General features: G+C 42.9%; 1 protein-coding gene across 1 annotated transcript in view; it reads right to left on the reverse strand.

Annotated features, from left to right (window-relative positions):
* Window positions 1-26824, reverse strand: part of rerea (arginine-glutamic acid dipeptide (RE) repeats a) — a 125597-nt gene that overhangs the window by 74330 nt on the left and 24443 nt on the right. Inside the window, 1 exon segment of the mRNA XM_036591767.1 lies at window positions 14207-14277. Within this exon segment, the coding sequence (XP_036447660.1) occupies window positions 14207-14277 (71 nt within the window).

The following is a 26824-nucleotide window of genomic DNA, read 5'->3' on the forward strand; positions in this document are numbered from 1 at the left end:
AATTTCCTCAAACAACTGGATTTGCATGAAAACACGGCTAACGGTGCTCTAAAAAGTAGGTTTAGAGAAATCAATTAAGATTAGCGTGCTCAGTAATACTGTGGGACCGCTTTCTCGACGCCTGGCCTTACAAAGGGTGTCTCAGTGCAGAATGGGGCTCGCGGCACAAAAACCCAGCTGAATGCTCCCATACAGCACCGACAAAGGCCGCGTTCAAGCAGGACGTAAGAAATCAAAATTGCCATGGCCTCTCTTCATGTGATGGACGCGTCTTTCAATCGCTGTGGGTACATCTGCAGCGCAACGTGGCACAGTTTACGAAAGTTAACAGTCAATGAATGGATCAATTCAGCAGCATGTCAAAAATCAGTAGGGTCACCTCAGTGATCTTTGGGAAGAAATGGGCTCCTCCCTCTGGCATAAGGACAGCATTTCTTGGCTGATTTACGGTTTCGCATGGAAAAGAGAGCTGAAAATATTGTTAAGAGATGGGCATGATGCTCCCTTGGCTGGAACACTAAATTTGTCAAAGCCACAGCTTAAATGAAGCACATCAGTAATAGAGGACCAGTTATAGCACGGATTTCTAATATAATGTATAAAGTTACAAACTTCAGAACATTTGCGCCAGAACACCAAAAGTGGACAGCTGAGATGTGGAGTAAGGTGATGGGTTTACATTTGTAATTAGGATTATTTCTACAACTTCTAAGACCAAACTTTGGAGAAAATACCCCTGCAGAAGGCGAAGGGTGGACGAACTAAATACGGAATAATTTTTCCTAATGCTGAAAAATGAATGATGTGTGCTTGACGTGTGGCTGTTTTGTCTAGAAATTAAACGAAAGACTGGTCATTTACTGATAATAGACCAATGTATAATAAACAAGATTTAAACATAAATTAATAAAGCTTTGAGTTGAGCTATATATGCATATGCACACATTTAAACATATACAAACAATATTTAACTACCTTTGTATGGGTGCAAATGTGTACGTACTGACCACTTAAACTAACGTATTACAAAGAGATTTAAAGGCAACAGTAACTTAATATGGTCAAGCAATTTCAATGTTTCTCTGAGACACATTGAGCATAAACAGCAGTGTCATTTCAACAAAGTTCCAATACAGAGATAAATATGTAGTCAAAAATGATACTGTTTGTATATAAAACATGTAAAATGAATGCACGTACGTAAGTGTGTGGGTGTGAATGTGTGATTAAGAGTCTGATGTACGATAAACAGATTTAAACCTTTTGGCAACACTAACATGGCAATAAAGCTTTGAGCTGAAATGAGCAGGAAGAAGTCATTTTAACCAAAAAAAAAAACAATAGTATAGGTAAACATTGTCAACCATCAGAAATGTATAAAATTAAATATTCATGAATATTTGTATGTGTGGACATATATTACTCAGTGATGAATGATAAGCAGACTTTAACGCTTTGGCAGCACAAAGTTAATATGGTCCGGCCAATAAATCTTCTTTAAGTTGAGAGTTAAAGCAGAATGATCACTGGGGTAAAGAGAACAGTGGGGTCAGGAGCGCAGCCTCTTCCACTTTAGTACTGCTGCATAATGAGAGCTGACTGCGTGGGGGTGCCTTCACTGCTTTAACTCTGCAGCCCTGCACTGTGCCCTCTTTAAATCCACTGTGATTCGAGGCTGACACCACTGCAGCTCCCCCCAGCACTGCCATCCATCCGCTCTGACAGGCAGCCAAACAGAGCGCGCTCCAGTCAGCAGCAGCCACGCTCACACATAGACCCTACCCGCTCCCTCCCAGCACGCCCAGCACCACGTCACGCCGGAATACGCCTGAAATCTGCGACTACAGACCTATAGGTAAAACAACAGCATAAAAAAGATGCTTAAATCAACCATCCATAAAACAAAATGTCAGGTGGAGTGCAAGCGCAGCCATTCGTCCCAACGCGCCCAACGGCCACTAATAAATCATAAGCAACCATCTCGGTTATCAAAAGGAAATATAGCCTGCAGAGAGAAAGGAGGGGAATGAGTTAAAAAAAAATAAAAAAAAAAAAGTGTGACTGAAGAGCAGCACAAAGAGCTAGGCAACGGTGATAAAACTGAAAATGACAATATTTTCTACATTTTTCAGTAATTCTTTTGACCGATAACCAACTGTCATTAGTCAGCAACAAATCGTTGAGATGCAAGCCTAAAATCCTGGATGCGGCTGATAAAAATGTCAGTTATAAAACAGGTAGTTACAGTTCTCAAATCTGACTGACTAAGTCACATTAAAAGTCACTGTAAAATTCTAGTAAGCACACTTAAGAGGACACACAATAACTAAATTCTGTATTAATGCAATGAGAGATTAAAAAGCTTTTCCTGTTTGGACCATGGAAGGCAGTACTGATAGGTAGAACAGACATATCTGTGCATAAAGTAAACAAACCAAGACTGAATTAACATGTACACTGGGTCAGACTACAGCAGTGTGTTTTTTTTAAAACATTATTGCGTCAGATATGTGCATACACAACAAAAAGTGCTTTCATCGGCAAGGAAGCAAGCTCATACACAGATTCCAATATTTAGAAAAATGCTGACTATCGGCTTTGATTATTGGTCAGGCTGATAATCGGTTGGACCCAAATTTAAACTGCAGTGCTAAGACTACATGTTCATGATTATATGACCAAAAAGTAAAAGACATCTTAAACCGGCCGAAATTAAAACGAACGTAAATGCTACGACCCTGAACACCACTGTTTTTAGCGCCACGCTTCGTTCCTTTAGCAGGCTTATTCCTTTTCAAATTGGAATTGTTTTTTTTTACCAATAGCATCAGTTGAACAGTTTGTCCGTAATTGCTAAGCTAGAAGAGGACTTTTGAAGTAAAACATCTTTGGCTAAAGAAACATGGTGGTTTGAGTTTATATGGTGTGGTGTTTGCTGCTTGCTGACCAGAACTCCTAATCAGCGCACCTTGTTCTGAGACCTGCCCCTGACTGTGACTGACCCACCTGGTGTCTGTGTCACTGCACAGAGCTTTAAGACGCATATGTTTAAGTGTATTTACAGCAGAGCGTTTGTGGCAGTCTGGCTTTAATCAAACAATCATCGACACCCCTACTCGGTAAGCTGATATCAGATGATATTTAAGTGTAAACTAATAAGATTAATGAATCCACGAGAACTGCTACACAATGCAAAAACAAGTCTTACAAACCTGACAGTTTGTTCTGCTTGGCTGGTTATGTTCTGTTCTGGTTCTGTTAAAATCACACCAAAGGGAGTCTTAGAAGTGCTTTAATGTTCATTTTCACATTGTTGAACAATACCAATACTGGTATATCACCCAGCACTACAGAGCTGTGGAACTCACTCTCACATTTTTAAACTGCTTTACATCTCTTCTCTTGTGACCGGACAGCCCCCCTCACAGCTTTGGGGGGATCCAGGGGAGCTAATTTGCAACATGTGTTCTTTAATGGAGAAAGCTGCCTAACGTAGGCGTGTGAACGCTATACAACTGTAAATCTCCACTTCCACAACTCCCTCTCTCTCTTTTTTTTATTGGCATGTCACACTTTGGACAAGCTGGAAATTACACTGGCCGAGTGAGAAGCAGCAGCGAGACTCTCCGGCAAAAGGGAGAAAAAGAGACAGATGAAAAAGAAGCTGTGTAAGGTGTCATGACTCCGGGAGGGGAGTAAGGACTGCTAGTCAGTGTCAGGAGAGGAGGATCCAATTACACACAAGCTGGGCCAAGCCAATGCGTTTTGAAAAGAAGAAGAAGAAGAAGAAGACAGACGGGTTCAATAAATAGTACAGGCTGCGCCAACATAACACGAGGAATCCTGCTAATGACTGCGTACTGAATTACTCGGAAACAAGAGCGGGTGATGGCATGGGGGAACATTTTTAGTTAACAAGAACAAACGAGTTGAGAGAACAAACAGAACACAAACGCTAGCAGCTGCAAATTCAAATCGGCGTCCCTTTCCATTTGATTTAGAGGCTTTGTTAGAGCCCACCGCCATTTTATTGTGATGAGGTAACTTAGCGGTTGTAATTAAAATACTGGAGATGATGGCAGGCTGATGGCTTTTTTTTTATTACAGTCTGGCAATAAAAGAGTAAATATTACCTTCCTGGGTGTATCTGTTACATGACTGTATTTTTGCCTGCCGACATCAAAGCAGACAAAAAGAGAGAAGTCTGCCTTTCCTTTTAAAGATGAAACAGTCAAGTTGAATGCCACGGCTCACTGTTCTCTGCTTCAGATGCAAGTGAAGACATCAGAGGAGGCAATTTGCCTGTGATGTGCCAAAAACTGCCACCGTGGCACTGCTTCACGATCCAGCGGCCCAAGACAAGGGGCTGAAATTAACACAGCACCAAATGACTTCCTAGTTAATGCACAGAAAAAAAAAAAACAACAAAAAAAACACACCTGACAAATATCTGGGTCGCCACAAGCGAAAGGGGCCAGGAAGGTAAAGCCAGGATAATGAAAACGCAGCGAGAACGGCTCTGTTTAATAATTTAGTCTCGCCGTCAAGGAGCCGCTATTGATTGTGCTTTCAGGAGTCTTATGAAAATGTTATCTCCAGCCTTACAGCCCCCAGCGCCACCAGCCCTGTTCCATCTGGCAATGTAATCACCAGCCAGCACTCCCCTACCCTGCCGCTGACCTCACACACCTCCATTTTGATTCGGCTCCTTGTTCTTCTCCACTTCTGGCCCCCTATCCCCCTTGTTTTGTGCCGTCCCCCAGCCATACAGCGGCTTCATGTAACAGCATTTATCCAACTGACTACAACAGAGCTGTGGGAGGAAAAGAAAGGAGGAGGAGGCGTAATCCGAGGCAAACAAACAAACAAGCACTCTTGATTTATGTTTGATTGTGCTGTATTACAGACCTGATTTTTATCAGACTACACTGCTATTTCAGCCTTGTGATTTGGCCTGCTTTACTTATTCATTGTCGTACCCATGTGTACAATCAAATCTAAATGCCTCCCCTTCGGAGACGCAGCCTAGCACTCTGGGGGAAATGTATGTCTTTAAAAATGCACCGAGAGGCAAACTGATACAATCCCCGCTCTCCTCTCGGCTTTGGAAAAATGCCCGCTCCGAAGCAGCTGCTGCAGGAGCTGGGCGGACTGCACACTGCTAAGCACCTAATGTCATTACCACCAGCGGCATTAATGCTTCCTTCAGTGGAATTTCAAGTGTACATTAATAAAAGCGGTCATTAAGTCCGCATTTCACAGCAGATTTACTCTCAACACTGAAACCAGCGCTTAAAGGGCTTTGGAGTCAGATTTTAACAAATAAACTGTAGCAATAAATAACCAGAAAGAGCCTTCCTAAGAAGCTAATTCAATGAAAACCTAATTCATAGCGAAACAACGTCCTCTAAGGAGTCAATACTGGCTACCTATATTATCATTTAAGAACTAACCCACAGAATGCCCATGACGGCAGTTTAGAAGGCTGAGCTTTTGTACTTCGGTTGTTTAATTTAGCGTTGCATGTCATTTCAGACTGCTTGAGTACCACAGTCTCCTCCTACAGTGATCCCTCTCAGGGGTAAGCACTAAGTTTATTCTATGGAAAGTTAGTATTCCTGCTGTGTTTTCAAACAGGCTACCTTGCAGACAGAGGTCAAGCAGGTGTACTTCAATCTCTGCCTCTCTCTCCCTCACACACACACACACACACACGCACACACACGCACAGGTCTAACACAAGCACTCCAGCTGCCTGCCTAGTTTGCCACTGCAGGCAGTCTTTCAGCACGACCAAAGCAGCACACAATAACTGCACAGCGCACCTAGGAACCGCTGGTGAGCAATGCATCTTTACATATTTATACATGCAAATCTGCAGGCTCATTTCCACAGGCTGAGTGGCCAGAGGAATAAGGGGAAGGGGATGAGGGGGGGTGGAAGGGAGAGGGGGAGAGAGAGAGAGAGAGAGAGAGAGAGAGAGAGAGAGAGAGAGAGAATATATGAAACCTCTCCTGTCCACACAGTCCTTAATGACTGTAAGCTGGGGCCCTGTTGTAAAGGTGGCAGAGGCTCGCGCTGTGCTCAATAAATATTAACAAGAAGTGCGACTGATGGTGCTGCTCACTGAAAATAAATTACATCACAATGTCACAATATGCTTTGAGTATATCAAAAATATTGCCAGTACTTTCAAACACTTTCCAACTGCTTATTCAGCCAAAAAAAAACAACAAGTTGTGTTTAATTGGTTTTGGTTGGAGGAGTTGGACACAGACACACACAGACACACACAGACACACACAGACACAGACACACACAGACACACACACACACAGACACACATACATACACACACATACAAAAGTAAAAGAGAGAAGGAAGACAGAGAAAGGAAAAGAAAGAGATAAGAGGCGAGACAGACAGACAGGCAGAATGAAAGAGAGCAAAAAAAAAGAAGGAACAAGAAAGACACAGAAAGCAAGAGCAAGAGAGAGCAAGACAGTGGCCAGTGGATTGATGACCACTCAGCCCACATGCCAGTCAGGCCAGGGTGAATGAGGATTGAATCACAGCCACAGACGGGGTTTAATAGAGACACTGGCTATTCAATAACGTTTTAATGCTCGTTATTTCACTCGGCCATGACTGAAGACATCATAGAGCCTTTGATTATTTTTTCCCTGTTTATGTAAACTGGGAAAGATGACAGTGGGGAGGCGCATGCTTTTAGCATCGTTTTTCTGCAGCATGGAGGGAATTATCATTAACGCTGATACACAAAGCTGTGTGCCCATCAACAACAACGACGACGACAGGCAAAGCATGCTGGAGTGAAGCATGATTACAATGTGCATGTGTGTGTTTTAGGGAGTGACACACACACCATTCGACATAAACCAATGTATCACTTTTGTTTCATTGGCGCATTTATGCACATATATTTGCATTTTTATGAAAGCTTTTTAATTAAGGCTTTGAATCATTAGCTTTTTTTCAGAGCTCTGAGATAAGCACCAAAACCATCAGGAGAGAATTGCACTGGAGTGCATTTGCATCTCATGCATGCAGGATCTCAGTACGTTAGTGCCTCTAGGAAAGCTCCCGGAATGTTTTTTTTAAATCACCTACGATATCCTCACTAACAATAATCAATATGCTGTGTTAATTACTGTTTGGCTGGAGCTAGGGTCAGTACGAGGCCAGCTCAGATTCTTGTGTCCTTGCCATCCACTGCGCTGAGCTATTGTTTCCAGTGAATCATTAAGCTGACTGCGTTCGGCTTAGCTCCATTACCAAACACAGAGAGGAAAGACAAGATGAACCCCACTAACCTTTAGCAGCAGAAAACACTCATAATGCTGCAGTTACGTAAACAGTGAGACTGAGAGACATTTAAATAAAAACGATTTACTAAGAGTTTATCTGCAACAATAACATACACCCCTCCCCCACCTCTAGCGCCACGCTTCAATAAAAATCGTGAATCCTTGCAGATAATTGTATTGTACATCGCATCTAATTAAATGCCCATAAGCACAGAAATACCACGAAGACCAGGGTGTTTTTTCCCCCCGGCAGCAACCCCCCCCAGAGGAAAAGCAGCAATCACTCCATTAGAGGCTGTGCCACGCAGCAGCTGAGCTGGCCAATATCGGCAAATTAGTTTAGCCACGGGGCTGGGGGAGGGGGTGCACACAAATACGCACACGCACATCGACAACAACAGTGTCAGTCATCAGGCATATACAGACAGCCCAAATTAGAGGAACGTGTGAGAGAGAGAGAGAGAGAGAGAGAGAGAGAGAGAGAGAGAGAGAGAGAGAGAGAGTGTGTGTGAGAGAGAGATTGGGGGGATGAGAGAGAGAGAGAGAGAGAGAGAGAGAGAGAGAGAGAGACTGGGGGGTGAGAGTGAGAGGGAGAGAGAGATTGGGGGTGAGAGAGAGAGAGAAGCTAAAATGGAAGACAGAGAAAAGAGAATGACGGGGAGGGAGAGAGAGACAGAAACAAGACGGAGAAGACAGAGAGTAAGAGAAAGAGAGGGTAAAATGGTATATGGAGAAAGAAGAAAGAAAGAAAGAAAGAAAAAGAAAGAAAGAAAGAGAAAAAGAAAGAAAGAAGTGGAGAATAAAGGAGGAAAAGAAAGAGAAAGACAGCACAATGAGCACAATGGAAGGAGGGAGAGCGAGGGTAAGGAGGGGGCAGAGAGACAGTTAAAAAAAGAGGGATGAGAGGAGTAAAATGGAAGATAAAGCGAGAAAGACAGAAAAAAGAGGAGAATAAAGGCAGGAGAAAAAAGAAGGGGAAAATGTAAGACAGTAAAGAAAGAGGAAATGGAGAGAGACAGATGTGTGAGAGACAGTTCAAACTGGGGATGGGAGGAGAAAGAAAAAGAAAGAAAGCAGAGCAAGAAGAGAGGGATTAAAGAGAAAAATGGAGGACGAGGAAAGAAAAAAGGGGTGAGAGAAAAGAGAAGAGATGGATGCAGTGGATGGAGAAGAGAAGGTGTCTGTGTGAAGGTGCTGCTGATGATTGATTGGGTGCTGTAGTGCCTTTGTGCCTGAACCCTGCTGAGTGATCGGCCTGCCTCTCTCTCTCTGGTCTGACAGTGATGAGGGTGAAGCTGAGGGTTCTGCTCGGAGCCTATCGAGTGTCAGAGTGTCACATAGAGACTCTAAAGTTCAAGATAATGCTGCACAGCATGCAGAACCTAACAGCTGTGTAACCACAGAGCCTCACAAAGAGTGAACAGCTAAAACAGCGCGCCGATCTCATCACATTAATACTGCATGTCACTAAGACTCTGCACTAATGAGGTGAGGGCAGAGGAGTAAATACAGAGCGTCACTGCCCTCAGAATCAGCACATCAGCAGCCTCTCAGAGGAGTTCACCAAACAGGAGACTGAGGATATCAGACTTTAACATAACAGACCACTATGTCAGAGAGAGAGAGAGAGAGAGAGAGAGAGAGAGAGAGAGAGAGAGAGAGAGAGAGAGAGAGAGAGAGAGTGAGTATAATGACAGAAAAGAGAATGATGGGGAGGGAGGGAGAGAGAGAGAGAAACAAGACAGAGAAGACAGAGTAAGAGAAAGAGAGGGTAAAATGGTATATGGAGAAAGACAGAAAAAAGAAAGAAAGAAAGAAAAAGAAAAAGAAAGGAATGGAGAATAAAGGAAGAGAGAGGAGGACAGTACAATGGAGGGGGAGAGAGAGAGAGAGAGGATAAGTGGGCAGAGAGACAGTTAAAAAAGGGGGATGAGAGGAGTAGAATGGAAGATGAAGGGAGAAAGAAAGAAAAAAAAGAAGAGGAAAATAAAGGCAGGAGAAAAAAGAAGGGGGAAATGTAAGACAGTAAAGAGAGAGGTAATGGAGAGAAAAAAGAAGAAGAGAGCAAGAAAGGAAAGGGAAAGAGAAGGCAAGAGACACTGAGGAGAGTGAGAGTGATATAGAGAGAGACAGATTGCAGGAGAGAGAGAGCGAGAGAGAGTGAAAAGGAAAGATCTGTTAACATTGCCCAGATTTAACATAACCCAGCCACAGTGTGCAAACACAGCAGGGGCAGGGGCCGAATGATTCACAGCTAAACTGGCCCCTCCTCAGGTTATCTACTTACACCGAGAGCACCAGTGAGTGTGTGTGTGTGTGTGTGTGTGTGTGTGAGCTCACACTAGAAAGGGGCACATAACAGCACCTCAAATTTTTTCCACCCCATTTTTCCTCTGTAATCTCCTTTATTCTGTCTGTACCACAGAGCTGTTTACACAAGCTGAGTGCAGCTCTGTCATCTGTGCCTTAATCGCTGTGGCGCACACACACACACACACACACACACACACGGAGTGTGTGCTGTGTACAGAGGGAGGAGAAACCTGTCTTTGTCTATCTGTCTCCCAGCATAATCAGACTGCACGGTGGCTCATACGTAATATGAATACAATTGCAAAGGCAAGAAGCTGCTGAGTGAAAAGCGTGCCAATTAATGTCCAGCCTCAGACTAAGTGAAAGACAGGAAGGAGTGTGAGTGTTTAACATAGGAACAAGCTATTGACGCTAGTAAATATAGGTGTAACTACAACTATAGGTGTACTTTTCTTTCCTAATACAGATATTGAAACCTTGAGTATTAGCCAATACCTATACACAATATAACCTTTAAAACAATCAAGCTTCAAAATTAGCAATTTTTTTAATTGGAAAGGATGGGAAAAAAAAAACAGAAGAAGTGTGCACTAGATCAGCGAAACTGGACTTTTGAGGTGTGGAGTATGATTTATGGACTGATTTTAATTCTAATTTGTGACTAGAATTACTTGGATTTTGACAAGTAGAAAATGCAACCAACTTCCAAGCCTGCTATTTGGAGGTGTCACTACCAAAATCTTTGAAAAACTGAGAAAGGTCTTCCAGTAAGAATGAAACCTGTAATAAAAGTTGAAGAGTGGACACACTAAATACTGAAAAAATCTGTTTTTTTACCCCTTGTCCCAGAAAAATCACTTGTACTAAATGGTCATTTTAACTGGAAATTAAGTAAATGAAGGGTGGTCTCAGAAGACTTTTGCCCAGTACTGTACACTGAGCTAGATTTATTTCAGGATAAGATCTGATTCACTCTCTTTTTTTGCCCTCTGATATCCAGTCCAGCATTTTCTATTGATACATGAGGAGTGACAACATTCAAATTTCATGACACAGTAAGTCTTGTGGAGTTATATATATATATATATATATGGCATTTTTGATGCAGAAGTATAAAAAACAATTCAGCATCCATTCTGCTTATTTCCAAATCAAGACCATAGTTGAAAATATAACACATACAAATAATGTTCTCAGAAGACAAGTTGTTTAAAATGTTTTGGGGAGTTTTTCAGCTTTCACAGTTGCCTTTTTTGACACTGCAACAGTGGAAATCATTCCAATTTACATAATTATGTCTGATCAAATGTATCAAATATTTTTACAGCATAAATTTGAACTGCATTCGAATCTCAGCACAAACTATCATAAAACAAATGAATATTAATAATGTACACAGTAACACCCCTACCAGTAAAGCCCACACACAAAGCACGAGATGGGTCTCGTCCCCCTATATAAGGAGATTGATGGCAGCGTCTAGCTTTTTTCCACACCGCTAATAGGATTCCCAGGTCATTAGATAAACGCCGTTAGGTGATGTTAGGACCTACTGACTGGCCGAGAGAGCCATATTGATGTTGACTGCTGTTTAGATACAAGCAAAGCAGTGCTCTTTCCTCAATGCAAGCCACCAAGCCTGACCATTAAAGATGATGCTCTATAACTCTGACAACATAAAACTGAAGCTTCTGCATTTAAAAAGGCATAAATATTACTGCTGATGCAGAGTGTGATGGGTGGCTAATATGGGAGAAGAAAGCAGGCCCTGGGGAGCTGTAATCGTTACCCATATAATGAATCCATGTTAATAGTAGAGAGGAAAGAATGCTGTGTAAATCTGCAGCACTGGAACATGCCGATGTCCTCGTTCTCCGTTACAGCCTTCTCCAGCTTAAAAAGAGCTCAGATGCTCCTGGACGTGAATCAATTAAGTGCTAAAAGCGTACTGAGAGGGACAGAGTGAGCGAAAAAGAAAAGGATCGACTCTCTGGCTTTTTCTGTGGACATAGGCTCACGTCCCAATTAAGTGGATAGTGAGACAGCTTGGGGTCAAAGATCAGTGGCTATGCTGCTGAAGCGCTACCAATGGCAGCGGTGGCTTCATCGCCACTACACAGGTTTCAGCTTGACCTTATACAAGGGTGTACGATCTGATCTGCAGAGGAATGGTGTGGCTGAAGGTATTAATTTAAACAAAGAAGGAGCACAGCTTATTTCAGTTGTTTAGTCCATGCTCCACCCACACAGGCGTCTCTCACAGTAGCTCTTGAGAGATTTGACAAGCTTTATTGAACACTGACAAAAACTCCTTTCAACCTAACGAGAAACTGCGGCACACAATTCAGTTTTCCTCAAACTATGGAAATATAGAGTGCGTTATTAATATAAAATTCTCTTGGATTTGGAAAAAAAAAAAAAGTCATGCTGTTGGGATCTGTCAGGTGTAGTTTTCTCATGAGATCAAGCTAAAGCTAGCATGGTGGCAAGTGTACTGTTTATACCCTGCCTGGTTTTAATTAGCTCCATTCAGTAGCACAGCATTTCAAACTGGACATGTTACATTATGTAGAGAAGCTAAACTCTGACCTGAATTCTTTGTTTTTTTCAATATCCTGTAAAGTTTTTCCAACTTGGCTATGAAAGAACACATTTCTAGGTGAAGCATGGACCTATCAAAGTCTTCAACTGATCAGCTGCTGTCCTGCTAGGTTGGGATGAGAACCTGCTATCACTCCAGCCGTCTGCAGATAAGATGGGAGACCACTGGCCTAATGGCAGTGCACATCACCTCCAGAGAAGAGTCTGATGTTCATAAAGATTTCCATAAAGCTGGGAAAGTGCTGGCAGTGCATTTAATGGGCCAGACTGCACAGTGCAGGCACAGCTCCAATTCGCTTCTCAGACAACAATGCAGATGGGCCTCCATTAATTACACGCCGATATATGAAGGAGGAGAGCTGGTGGTGGTGGGGGAAAAGGGAGAAAGAGACACAGAGAAAAAGAGTGGCTTTAATAGATCTCCTGTTTTCTGTCCTGACATTCACCACCATTGGACAAAGACCTCTTGATCTGCACTTAATCAAGGTGAAGATACCACAAAACACACTATACATTATTACTGGCAAGAGCAGATTCCTGCCGGCCTCAGCAACTCTTCCTGCCAATCCGATTAGAGGTTGATGCCCAGTCCCTCGTGCTCTCTCTCTGTCTCTCCCTCCCTCCCTTCCTCCCTCATCAGCCTGCCTCTCAGCCCCCACCACAGCTCCTTCACGCTCCTCCACCCTGCCCTCCATCATCACCTTAGTTGTTGTGTGCCATTAACAACGTCTCCCGGGGCCCCCCTCGCCACTCTACAGGACCAGCAGGCCAGCCAGGACCCCAAGGCAAAAGGAGTCCTGCTGCGCACACCGAACCATCAGAACAGCCCTAATGTGCTTATTTGCTTGTGACACTGCGTTATCTCAGAAAAGTGCTAATCAAATCTAGCGCTGAGTTTTACGCAGCTTTGAGCCGAGAGCCAAGAGGGAGGGCTTAAAAAAAAAAAAGAACAGGGAACCTGACTGTGGTAGCAGGGAAAAATAAATCAGGAATTTCATTGCCCTAATAAACCAGATTGAATCTGAGGAGGTTTTGCTTTCCACTCAACATGCCCTTTGAAGATTCAGGCTTTTAAAGCAGCTGATTAACAATCTACATAAAACGTGTCAGCAAAGCCCATTTGAGGAGAATGGGTTACAACCTGAAACGAGTGCAGCACAAGATTTGCTTCTGCATGCAGTTTTTTTTCTTTAATTGATCAATTAAGGCTGGGGAAACCTACACTGGAGCTGCAGTGTAAACATTCTCTGGAAGTTGAAGGAGGCTTTGCCACTTATAATTGCTACAGAGCTCTAAATGTGTATATAGACAGGCTGTCAGATAGTCCTTTATAATAATAATTAAAAAAATAAAAAAAACACACACACACAAAAAAAGTAACTAAGTGACTGAAATTAGACGTAAATCCCAAACGTGCATTTTTTCCTCCCTGACTAATTATGCTCACAAATCTGGTTTACTGGTCATACTGCAGTCTAGATTTCTTTCAACAACACGAAACAAAAAAAACTGAGGCCTAAAAATGCAGAGCCAACTTTCTAAACAGATAATGACGCAGTTCATCTGAAATAAATTACAAATAATGGATAACATTAAACTATGAAATTGGTTGTTAAAAATCAGCCTTCCTCTGGCCCTATTACAAGGATAAAATCCAAAGCAGGCATGAAAATACGTATCAGGTTTCTAAATCCAATCCGAGGCATCGAAACTGATTGCTTCTCTTGAGTACTGTAGAGAGCAACTTGCCATCTCTTGCAAAACATACGGATGCAAGCAATCACTTCACAATCCACATCAAAAGGCGTTTGATGTAGCTTTCGTACAACTTGAGTAAAAACAATGGCAGAGAGAGAGAGAGAGAGAGAGAGAGAGAGAGAGAGAGAGAGAGAGATAAGGAGGGTAAAGAGAGAAAGAACGACACTCAAGCCAGCCAAAAGAAAGGAAAGGACACCTCCACTCACCAGTTTAAAGTCCTGAATGCTACAGATGAAGTAGGGCGTGTTGGGCCGCCGGCTCTCTATGTACACACAATCTGTGGGGAAGAGAGAGAAGACACAGAGAGAGAGAGAGAGAGAGAGAGAGAGAGAGAGAGAGAGAGAGAGAGAGAGAGAGAGAGAGAGAGAGAGAGCAGGATGTTAGCTACATCATCTCCAAAATTCAATTCAAATTTATTTGTTTGCCCAGGTGTGATGATGGTGGTCCCCCATAATGAGCTGGTCCACCCTGATGCCATCTGATCTAGGTTGTCTTTAGGGTCTGCAGTGATGACCTTTTGGTCTAACACTATTTTATTTAAGACCTTATTTCATATAATAATATTAGCAAACTTCAGCCAATGGAACAGCATCTATGACACCAGGCAGACCAGCTTGACAGAGGGGAACCACCACAGACACCACACCATCACATTAGCTGTCATGGTGGCTACAATTAATGAATTCTGACAAAATCTGATTTGATGAAATTTATTCTGTGTCTGACCAAATTTTTTAAGAATGGAAAAAAAAATGCAAATTAGGAAGCGGCCACTTGGGCCTCAATCTCTGCATTTTCAGTGACCAAAACGTGAAAGGCAATTAGTTGGTCTAGCCCTCTGCATGGTACTTCTAACAATGGATTAGTCACATATCAGCTTCACAGAAATCTGGTCCAGAGCCCTAATCACAAAAAAGAAGTGGTAGACAAAACTCCCTAGGATCAAGAGGAAGGAACACCGGGAGGAACCAAGGAGAAGCCCACTCTCCTCTAGGCTGCACAAGACAAGAATGAGAGATATGACAGTTTTGAATAAAGAAATGAGTCTAAACATTAAACAGAAGCACTCAAACCAAACAAAGACCAGATTTACGAGAAAGTCAACAACTAATATTAAAAAGATCACGAGAAAAAAAAAAATCAACTGGGGTAAATATCGTGCCAGCTGTGAGAACAACCTGACACGATTCTAACAGCCCATAGTCTCCATTACTTCATTTTTCCAAAAAGTTAAAAACTCCTTAAAATATGTTTCACTTTGTAAATTTGAAGTGGAATGTGAGTAATAGGATTAAAGGGCTTTCGGGAGCAGGACAAGGCTGCCCTCTCCAGAACAAACATCAAGGGAGTCCAAGAGAGAAGGCCAGTATTGTTCCAATACAATTATGCACCAATGGGGGGGCGCTTGTGTAATAATGCAGACACAGCCTGGGGACAGAGAGAGAGAGACACAGAGAGAGAGAGAGAGAGAGAGAGAGAGAGAGACAGAGAAAGAGAGAGAGAGACACGCACACAAAAGACAATGCAACCTTGGTCCACTGGGTCCCTTAACTGCTTAACAGTTGACCAGCATTACACCCTCGACCCCTCTAATTTTCCAACGCTGCCAAATTACATAAGCTTGATCGTCCGACGGCAAGGCCGGCTGCTCTCTGCCCGGGCAGAACACACAGCGCCTGTGTGCTTAAATCGAATGTGACTGGTGGTATGGCGAGGTCATGAACCCTCATCTCCTTAACAAAAACATTCACGCGCCACAGCACCGAAAACAGACAGCAACAGTGCTCTCTTGCACACACACACACATCCTCACCCACATACACACACTTCCTTCCTTTGCGGTCAATCTGCCAAACATTCGTAGAAGTGTAGAGGATAAGATGATTGTTGACTCCCTTTTTTTTCTCCCCTGTAAACGCGTAAAAAGAATCGAATTGAGCAACACCTCAGTCATAAAAATTATTAGGGGAGGGAAAAGAGGAAAAAAGAGCACTGTGTTTGAAAGAGGGAGTGTAGATAAACATCTTATTTACACAGAAGAGCCAGTCTACGACTTGAAGACAAGACAGCTTTGATAGTTCAAATGTGCTGAGGACATAAAGCAGCCTGCAGTCTAAGAAAAAGAGGTGCTGCATTCTCTCTGTCTCTCTGAGACCATGAGGTGCCAGCCAGGCTATGGCTCCTCCGCAGCTCCATTCAAAACACTCTCATTACGTTACCCTGCTATTTCACACACTGCAAATCTATTACAGACTGGCACCACACTCCACTATTTATGTTACCTAGGCGTGTTTTAACTAGTTCCCCTTCGGCGGCACTTGAAGCCGAGGGTGTGTGGGGATTGTGTTAGCAAGAGGAGTGGGATTCTGGTGTGTGTGTGTTTGGGGGGGGGTGCAGTAGTCTAATCTCAGAAGGGGAAGGGAGGAGGGGGTTGCTTGTTCCAGTGTTTGTCGACTAACATGTCAGTGGACCCAGACCTCCCTGAATGAGGGGCGAATGGGTGCAACGCTGCCAACGGCACAGCAAGACTTCTTTCCCCCTCCTCTTTCTCTCGTTCAAAACTAGCTGACTAAAGCAATAAAAATCTGCCAAAGTAGAGACGCCATACAGCCCAATAATGAATAATATTAACACTAAATTGTTATGCTGTGGTGTTATGTTAGGACCATGATAACTGGGCCCCAAAAATGTATAGTTTCGAGTAATGTAGTATTTGTTTTGATGGTTAACTGATGAGTAAAAAGAGTTTTGTTCAACAAAAAAGACCAAAATCCACATTTAACTAAGCAATTAACTGTCCATAGCATTTCAACAGTTCCAAAATACACTACTGAAAAAATGATGACCTAGAAAAAAAAAATTATAGATGGTTTCAAGTAATCATGACATCCTGAACTATGAAAAACGCTCTACTGGATGTGGATTTAGCTAGTTTTAGTAAGAAATACTCTGTGACCGATTTATATGGTATAAAGATTCTCAATATCAATAACACAGCTAGGCTATGTAGTAGCAGGTTTTACTATTCTAGGTCAGTTTAAACAGAGCTATTACTACAGTACCGCCCCAGGTAAAACAAACTCATCTCCAATAAGGCTAAAGAAGCACTTTCCAAAACCAAATTAGGAATGTAAGTAAATTCCAGCTGAGATTTACATTACAGTAACAGCTTGACTGAGTACCACACCATCACCATACTGTGACAAGTAGTAACAGCGGCTCGCTAATCCTAATGGATAACAATGTCAAGTTAATGAAACATGAAGAGGAGGGGCTGTTCTGCATCTGAGTCGCAGCACAGTTCGCCGCCCCACTGCGATCATATCTTTATTGAATCAGGAAACACTGCGTGCACAACTCTTGATTCATAAAGCATGCATAATGAGAAGAGTGATATATTACCGGGTATCAAGGTGAGAGTGTCTCCACTATCTTGTCAACAGCTCCTTCAATCTATAACTAATGCTTGCGAAGGGGGTCAGGCAGAGTGTGTATCAGTGGCGGGATTGAGATCAACCTTTACCCAGCAGCCATGGCCACATCTGACTGCACAGCCCCTGGAGCGTAGCAGATACACACTCTGGCATATATACACACACACAGAGCCGTGAACGAGAGCTCCAAAACAACTCGTTCGAGTACAGCTACCAGGAGACCTCTCTGAAGCACTAAGCCTGCATGGAGGTGGTGTTTACCCAAACACTTCAGTATTCCAGAGGTGAAGTAGCATAGCATGGGCTAGGGAGGCTAAAAGCTATCGCTATCAAAAGGACAGAGGTTCCATTTCACCGCTCTCTACGCTTATGTGTGCACATCATCTTTAATTTATTTGTTTTTGTCTGTGCTGTTATTGATCTTGGCGCATTTATCTGTTCAATGCAGCAGACAGAATGAATATACTTAGCAGGCCTGGCACACAGTATGACATTTGTATAGGGGTTTGCAAATATTGTTCGGTACAGATAAACTTCAATACAGAGGTGGGTAAAATGACGATATTTAATGCTATTTTGTTAAATTACAACACTGTGTGCTTTTCTGAGCGTATTGGGAATACTGTCATTATCTACAGAACACTGACTAATTCCATGCTTCGTTAAAAAGACAGCATAATTAGGCCTGTTTAATTTGATTTAGTGCAGTTTAGTATGTGAAATGTTGAATAAAATTTATCACATCCATAGCTTTTGTTAGTATTTTTTTTTAATGTAGCAGTACTGGTTCCTTTTGCCTCCTCTAACTTATCAAACCTAGAAAAACAAAGTATTGCATCATGTCATGTATCATGAAAATACACTAAAGTATTGTGATGATAAATTTTTTGTCACATGGTCCAACCCTACTTTATCACAATACTTATCAGTATCAGGGTATCGGATACCAATAACATAAAATTGCATTACTAAAGTAATAAACCCATGCTTCCTGAATTCTGTTCTGCTTCTCAGCACAATTACACCACAGACAATCTTTTACAATACTGTAAACAGACAAAGCTATTTCCACAAAGGAAACTTACAACTGATCTACTTGTGTATGTATTTTGAACTGATGAAACTATCTGGAGCACCCAGCAAATGACACTGAAGTTAAAAAGCAATATTATCTGACACCGATTATGGTATAGAGGATATAATCGTCCAGCTTTAGCTTCAAAGAATGCACACAGGCCATTCGGAGGGGGTGGCGTATGTGGCAGGGTGGGCCTGTTACCATTCCTAGGCTGAACGTTACATTCTGGGGGTTTAATGGTTGTCAGCAGGGTGGGAGATATGACTGACATCTAAGCTGCGGCTTCTCCGCTCCTGCTGCAACTGGACTGAACCTCTCATTTACAAGAGAACATAAATGAAAATCTTCAGCGCCGCTTCAGCTGACCTGCGGGGGCCCACACAGCCTTCGTCACACAGGAAGGGGGAGATAAGAGGGGGAGGGGAGAGAGAGGCGGGAGAACTGGAGAACAAAAGAGACAAATCTGAAGATGAGATGACATGTCTTAGAAAGTCCCAGGCCACGTCAAGGGGGATTTACCTCAGAGAATTGCAGCTTAGGGACCCTTAACCCAGCCGGTTGATTCATTTAGAGGGGATGGATTCTGTACCCACTGAAAAGCCAAGAGGCGCATGCTGACAGACATGCGCAAAAACACAAACTAATGTACAGAGGGAGTAGATTAAGCCAAGGAAATGGCTCAGTGAGATGAATCTAGTATCCAGCTTTCTACAAAGCCAGAAACGTATGGAAAAAAGAAAAATATTTTTGATCATTTAATAGGTTTGTTCATTAAGAAATGATCATACACTGTAAAAGGCAGCTGCTGCTTCCACTTGATGCAACAAAACACAGAAAACAATGTTGATTAACGAATCGTGACAATGTCTAATTTCTGAAATATCAAAAGAATAAAACGATTTTTTTCATTAAGGCTTTCACAAACATAGTCACTGGTCAATTCAAAGTGCCCTCATCAAATGCATTCTCTCTTAATCTGCTACAATAGCGACGGCAGCTCATTCAACGTGGAGCTGCGGTTCTAATTTGCGCCGGGCTCTTCGAGAGCAGCCCTACAAGACTCCAATCTGTTCAGCAGCGTTCCAGCCATTTTGTGCTTTTACAGAGCAGGAGCGAGGAGGGAAAGGGAGGCAGGGGGCTGCAGGGGGGAGGGGCTGCAGTGAGGGGATGTGAGCTGTTCCAAGGCTTTTGCAGACTTCCCAAAGCCACCCCCAGGCTACAGGTTCCACCTCTGCCTCTCTAGGCGGTCTGACGAGAAGGGGGGGGGCTCTGCAAACACCACAGAGCCATTATCGACCACTTTGCTGGAGCAGCCTGGCCTCATCCTTAGATTGAGATTTATTGAGCTGGAGAAACAGCCCTTCACCCACACACGGACGCATGTGCAATAACGTAAAAAAACACACACAAAAAGCTTAAACATGATCTGTTTGCAGCTATTATTTCTTAATGCCTTTTCACTCCTCACTTAGTGGCATGCATATGCATGAGGGAAGGGAAAGGGGTGCTCCTCCTCTGCTATGTCTCACTGTTCACTAAGCCATTCTGCTCAGCCTGAGAAGCATGGCTAATTTAAAACACACCTTTACCAATAAAAAGTGAGTGTGTGTCAAAACCCCTTTCTTTGCTCTCCATATCAAACGACTTGCTGTGTTAATTCAGTGCAGAATGGTTTTGGGGGGAGGGGGGGGGTCTTTGCTTGGCTAATATCACCTCTCTCTCTCCTTTATGAGGCGTTGCTGATGGAAAGTAGCAACACGCGTACATAAATGAGAGCACAGGGTGGCACATTCATGTTTCACGTACACTGTTTAATCAACAGGGAGAGCGCGGATGGTAACGCATGAGCTTCATGTTTAGGCTGTGTGTGTATTACATGCTTGAAGTGGCACAAATCCAGTTTTTTTTTTGCCCAAATGTGACACAGATCTGATTTTATCAGGAGAATCTTAAAGAATCTTTTGGAATTAGATTTGATCCACTTTGATATATAGTCCTACATTGCATGCATATCCAAGATCATATTGTGATAAATGGTCAGACAGGAATTAACTGACATTATATTTACAAAATTTAGAGACAGAGCGACTTAGAAAAGCGCTTTGGTGTCCACTCACAAAATGTATCCTTAGCTAAGACAAATGGGCTCAAGACAAAACTATGACGCAATTCATGACTTCTCCCTGCCCCCCAACCACACATCATTGCGCTTATGCATATAACTCATCACCTATCAGCAGTGTGTCCAGGAGAGTTTACGATCAGTCATGATATACAATCAGGACATTTCGCTTCTCGGACATTTGAGGTGGAACAAACAAAGAAGAACCAATAATGACACATTTAAAAAATACTATGAACTAGGAGCACATTGATTTGAATTCAATGTACGCACACTGAGCTGGTCTAAACCCAATTAACCAGATATAATTATGAAATATTTGCAATGAAATACGCATTTGTCATACCAATGCTGCTTATCAATACTCTTATTTATACTACTCTGCAAAATTTGGTGCAAAAAAACACGACATGACTCACAAAAACATGACCTAAAAAGATTCAAAATGAAAAGATGTGAAAAGGCTGTGGTGATCTTCCTACAGATGAAAATATCAACAACCATAAGCTTTACATATATTGGTTATGCCTGATTATCAGGACAGCTCACACCAAGTTCAAACTTAGGCTACCTAGCAATTAACGTGACGTAATAACAAGATAAAAATAAATACTGTAATTCTGCCCACTCCCTGAGTTCAGGCTGGAGGACAGCAAAAGTGACTGAATACAGTGGAGGAATGACTGAAAACTGGCTGATTTACTGGGTATTAGGTCAACCCATACAAAGCTGGAAAGAACCAGGTGTTTATGAAAAGTTGCTCATGACTCATGTAAAGCATGTATGTGATGTTACTGATTTGGAAAATGTGCGTGTGTAAGTTCTTTTGGGGCAGAGGTGTGTCCATACTACAAGGGACATTTGGGTTGTTTGTTTTCAGAGCAAAAAAATCAGAAGTGAGTAAGACAGACTGACTGATAGACAGACAGAACCTCATTAATCATCAATTCTCCAATCAATTTCAGGAGTTACAGCAACAACAAAAAGAACTGCTCAAATCACATTTCTGTATGAGGAGAAGCCACTGAAAGGTACAGAATATATAGACATTTACAGTGTTAGCTACAGGCAGCCATGTTGGATACTGGAGGAAGCTAAATAAGGCTTGTAATGTAAACACACAGCCAGTTAACAAACTTACTGTTATTAGGTTAAATTTCCGCACTTAATTTTTAAAACTATCGTGAATAATTCAGGACAATTAAAAATATCTAATGAAAACTGCACTCTTTAAAAATTGTGATTCCAATATAAAAACGGTTCATTGCTCTGCCCTAAAAACATCCTTGGTGATCCACAAAAATGTGGAGTCAGACTTGCTAGCTTGTGCTTCTCATACCGCACAGTGGAAAAGCGCTAAAACTGTCCCGGTACTTCTGTTGGAGCGTACGGTAACATAAAGCACCTGTGTTGTCAGTGTTGGCTTGGCAGGCAGCAGTGGTGTTGGACCTGCAGTCTGCTGCTCTTCAAATTAAAGGAGCGGGAGGGATGCAATAATGGACCGTGTGTGTGTCAGAGGGGGTCGTTTTCACACTCCTCAACTCCCACATGACCGACAAGCAGCAAACTGCCGGCCTGCACCGCTCGTGTCATTTCCTGCAGGGAAGTGTGTCTCACTCTGGCCGCCACCAGAGCCCTGTGTCAGAAAAAGGAGGAAAAAAGGAGCGCCCTGGCCCAACCTGGTGCATCCAATTTACACCACCGCTCGTGTCCTCTGGCCTGCTGCTCATGCAGCCATGGCCTTTGGAAACCCACTCCAACAAGTGCACACACACACACACACACACACACTCCAATTCACTGCTCTCCGTAAAGTGTTCTCACACTCGTTCGGCCCCTTTCGCATCAATTCAACCAGGCTTCGCCCCTGCATAACCACTCGGTAACACTCATACTCTACTGGAGCCCACATTTTCACCCTCACACCACCGTGCATATTACTCACAGCTGGGGAAAAGAAATTCCTCTAGATACTTTCTAGAAAATTCACAAGATCTGCCCTCCTAATAGCAGCCTGGAACAGCTGACTCTTCCTGAGCAAGAATAGAAGTCCTTTTGACGTGTGGAGTAGACTTTAGCACGAAGCGGCTTTCTAATTTGTAATCGGCAGGTGGTTCAGTTTCACAAAAGTCCTCTCCGAGCTCCCTGTCATTCCAAGCCACACTGGGGGATTTTTCTAAATAGATCAGCCTTTTTTATTTTCAGCTATCAGCCTGGTACAGATTCCTGTGGCCTGTATTTGAATTTCATGAGAAAGAGTGTAAAAAAAAACGAGTTTGTCACATTACAAACACTTCATCCAAAGGAATGTTAGGAAAGCAATACTAGACCTATGAACAGCAGCAATGATCCCTAATTCAATGTGAATACTAACAAATACTAATGTAAAGGGGTTTTGACTTGATGTCCAATACTAGGGAAACTAAAAAAAAGATATCTGGGTTTTCAAACAAGCCTAAAGCACTGCTGCAAACATAAACAGCTATTCCTGGCCATAAACAGGTGTCAAGGTCTACTCAATGGTAGTCATGTATTTCATGTTCGTTTTCTCAGTTCTCAGGACCGACAGCAGTGGGTGTGTAAGGCAGCAGATATGGATGGAAAAAGGCAGTGTAGCTATGTGAGCTAACACTGCTGAGCAGTCTTCCAGCAGAGCTGCAGGGAGGCACCGTCTACCTCCCCATGACTCACACAGGTGGCCAACAGCTCTCAGTCTCGCCTCAGTGAATAATAGATGAGTCTAAACTCAGTCTTTTTTTCTCCCTTCCTTCTCTCAAACACCTTTCTGTGAATAGAGAAGGAACAGAACCTCATTTGAGAAATAGGACTTTTTTCTGATCGTATAAAATGTGCCCCAAAGACCCCAATGTAGGGAAATTTTGTCCCTGAGGTCCACTTATGATGTTTGTGTGTTTTATGCACCCAAAAAAGTCAGAATTCACTTTTACATTGACGTTTCCCACCCTTTCCTTGTCCCTTAGTATTACACAGGCTGCTTTTGTCACTGCGACTTTACGATTGATATGTAAATGACTGCATATTTGCTGATTTCTGACTTGCTGCCCTGTATTCAACCTCATTCAAAAAGCAGTCTAGGCTAAAAAACGCCTCACAAGTTCAACAACAATGGGCGGGGCTAAACTGCTGTGGGCTAAATAGGCAGATGTATGTAAATGAGTTTTTTTTTGCTTAGTTTCTAAATATTGATCGACTTGGGGGAGAGTGAATGGTTCAGAAACAAATAATGCCTAAATACAATGTTAAACTCTTTTAGAAAATTTTAGAAAATACAGTTTTCAATGAACTGGCAAGCAAGGTATTGTGCATCCCTACTCCAAAGTACGTTCATTCTCCACAGAGAAGCATCCGAAGCATCATTTCCCCAAGCAGGCTGCGTCTAGAGTTTCTGTAACCCCTCTCAACTGTTTTCACTGACAAACGCGAAACAGAAACCAACCAGCGAAAGCCAAAACTGCGAGCGGACAAAGGAAACAGCGTTATTAAGCCAATGAGGAGGTGCACGGGTTTGGGCTCCAGAGGCTCTCTGAGGCGTTTGGCCCTGCCCTGCTGACAGGACTGCAGGCTTTGGGTGGCTGCGTAATTAGGTGACAGCTGTCCAGACACCCACAGGCTACCAGGGGAGCAGACAGAAGATATTAGAGAGGGTGTTCTAAGGGATGCACATCTCTCAAGAGACAAGGAAACGACACACACACAGATCCTGCTGCTCTCACACACCTCCCAGAACCCAGCCACCTCCATTCAGCACCAGCAGCAAAGCCTGTGGCAACTGCCGCCACTTTAAGCTGCAGAGCTCCATTACAGTGAGTGGGAGCGGTAATGGAAAGAACCCAGCCTGCTAGATGAACTCTCCATTTTGAAAAGGGCCAGGGGGAAACACACTTTTGCTTGCATGCTGCAAGGACACTCGTGCAGCTCTGGGTTTGTAAAGAGGACTGCAGATGGCCACAGTCTGGCGAGATATGCCTAGGCTATTGATCTCATGTGTGTATAATCTGCCGGCTGGATCCATAAGCTGCCTGTGTGGAGCGAATATCCGCAAAGCTACAGGGGGCCTGGACACAAGAACAGCACTCAAAGAGCTGATCGATTCCACTGCCCACCCTGCTCAAGTCCACCCAGGCAGCCTACAATAGAAATGCTCTTACAGTTTCCTGCACCCCTACATCTCCCTCTCGCACATATTCCCTCACGCCATGTCCCTCTCTCTCCCTGCTGGAGGATATTAACCCCATCTTATATAATGTGGAAGGAACAATTCATTTACAGACTTTGGCTTCGTCCCCTTTAACTCATTTCAAAAGTTAGCAAGAAGCGTCCTACCTGTGATCTGTGCACTTTTTCCCCACAACAACTATCATTCTTCTGAGCATGTATGATTCTTCTGGGTTTCTACTTACCCAGAAACTAACAATAAAATTTGGAGAACAACATGCGTTCGGAAATGCTTAAGAGGAGTGATTTGGCCTATGGTCAATTTCAAATAAAGCTGTTTCATCAGAACAACAGTACTGAGTAAACACACTTACAAAAAGTGCGCAGCAAAAGTAAAACCAGGTGGTGAAGTACATGGGAGGACAATACAGTCTGTCTACAGCCTATTTTACAAAGACAGTTAAAAAGAAATTCAGTCAAACAGACTAAAGTCACATACACGGACTCTGGTAGTAAATCCTAACTTTTTTCTGCCTCCATTTTGGTAGCTTATGAGGCTCCAGCTATACTGGGGGAAGCAGGTGTGATGTGTCTGTGTGTTTATAAATGGGCTAAAACCACACAATGCATTCCTGGTGGCAATTTGACAAGGGAGAATAAGGTGACTAGCGACTTCGTGTCTGAACGCCACGATGTCAGCAGCACTTCCCTGTGTGAGCAGACTCTATAGCACTGCCAACTTGAGCCATTTTGATCATTAGCACAGCAGTGTAGACTTAACTTGCATATGTTATCAGCTGGTATAGGATGGTGGTATTGGTATGTTTTTATGAGTACAAGTATGAGTAAATGTGCACAGTATCAAGTCGATACCTGATACCAGTATCGGTATCGATGCATCCCTAGTTTAGACACAAAGAGAACAAGAATTTACTCATTTTCACTTTGCACAGATCACAGTGAAAAGATCTTGATTGAGAAATCATATCATTAAAAGGAGAAGAGCAGATCAAAAAGCAGAAACAGCTGCTTTTTTTGGCTCAGCATTAAAGGGTTAAACCTCTGAGACGGCCTACACCACGCATCTTACGCTGCTGGGTGGTTTTCAGATGACCTAATCAATGCACACTAAGCTTGCCATAAAAATGCTGGAAGGCAAAGACAGAGAAGCCTGAGTGGGTAGACAGGAAACTCTTTCAATATTGTTTCCTATTATCTACACAGAGTCATGCATGCTTGTTAGGCTCTCTCCAGCAACAAAAGCAATTAATGTTGTGTTTCAGCTCTCTCTGTCTCTCTGCCAGTCTCTCTTTCTCTCTCTCTCTCTTTCCGCACCCCCCCTTCTCCAAACCCCTCTCTGCCTGCTTAATACCCTCTCCAAGGGTGGTCAGTTTTACATATTGTGTGTCACCAGACGAATATAAAAGGATTTAACATTTAGCAGAGCTTAATCCAGCACAGGCTTTGTGCCTACTTAAGCCACCCGAATCAAATCTGATTGCAATAACACTGCAGCAAATGACCACATACAGATCAGCAGCACTGCACTGCAAAATACCTACTACAGCAACACGCACACACACAAAATCATGTCCTAAAAGTGGCGCCTGCCGGAGATGAGAGGATCGTCCTGGGCAGGAAATTGAGTGTAAATGGAAGACTGGTGCACAGGGGACTGCGCTGCATACTCAATTCAATTTAATTTAATGCAAATTCTTTAACCGTAGATTGCATTAAAATCAAGACGGATTTCATTTTCGCGAGGTCTGCCTTGTTTCCCTACAAATGACAAAACCAATAGCAGCCTTTAAGCACTGCAACGTTACAGGCACGCTGCTCCCAAACATATGACATCATGTCCTCTCTTACATTCACCCACTAGCAATAAGAATATGCAGGATGAACAGAGTGATTTTTAAAAGCCCTGTCTGTCTGAGAGAAGAGAAGCAGCCACTCTGGTTTAGTCTAGCAACACACAGAAGAGACAGGCTGTGGGGTCACTGTCAGAAACAAG

Source organism: Colossoma macropomum, unplaced genomic scaffold, assembly GCF_904425465.1.
Source record: "Colossoma macropomum unplaced genomic scaffold, Colossoma_macropomum, whole genome shotgun sequence".
Lineage (NCBI taxonomy): Eukaryota > Metazoa > Chordata > Actinopteri > Characiformes > Serrasalmidae > Colossoma > Colossoma macropomum.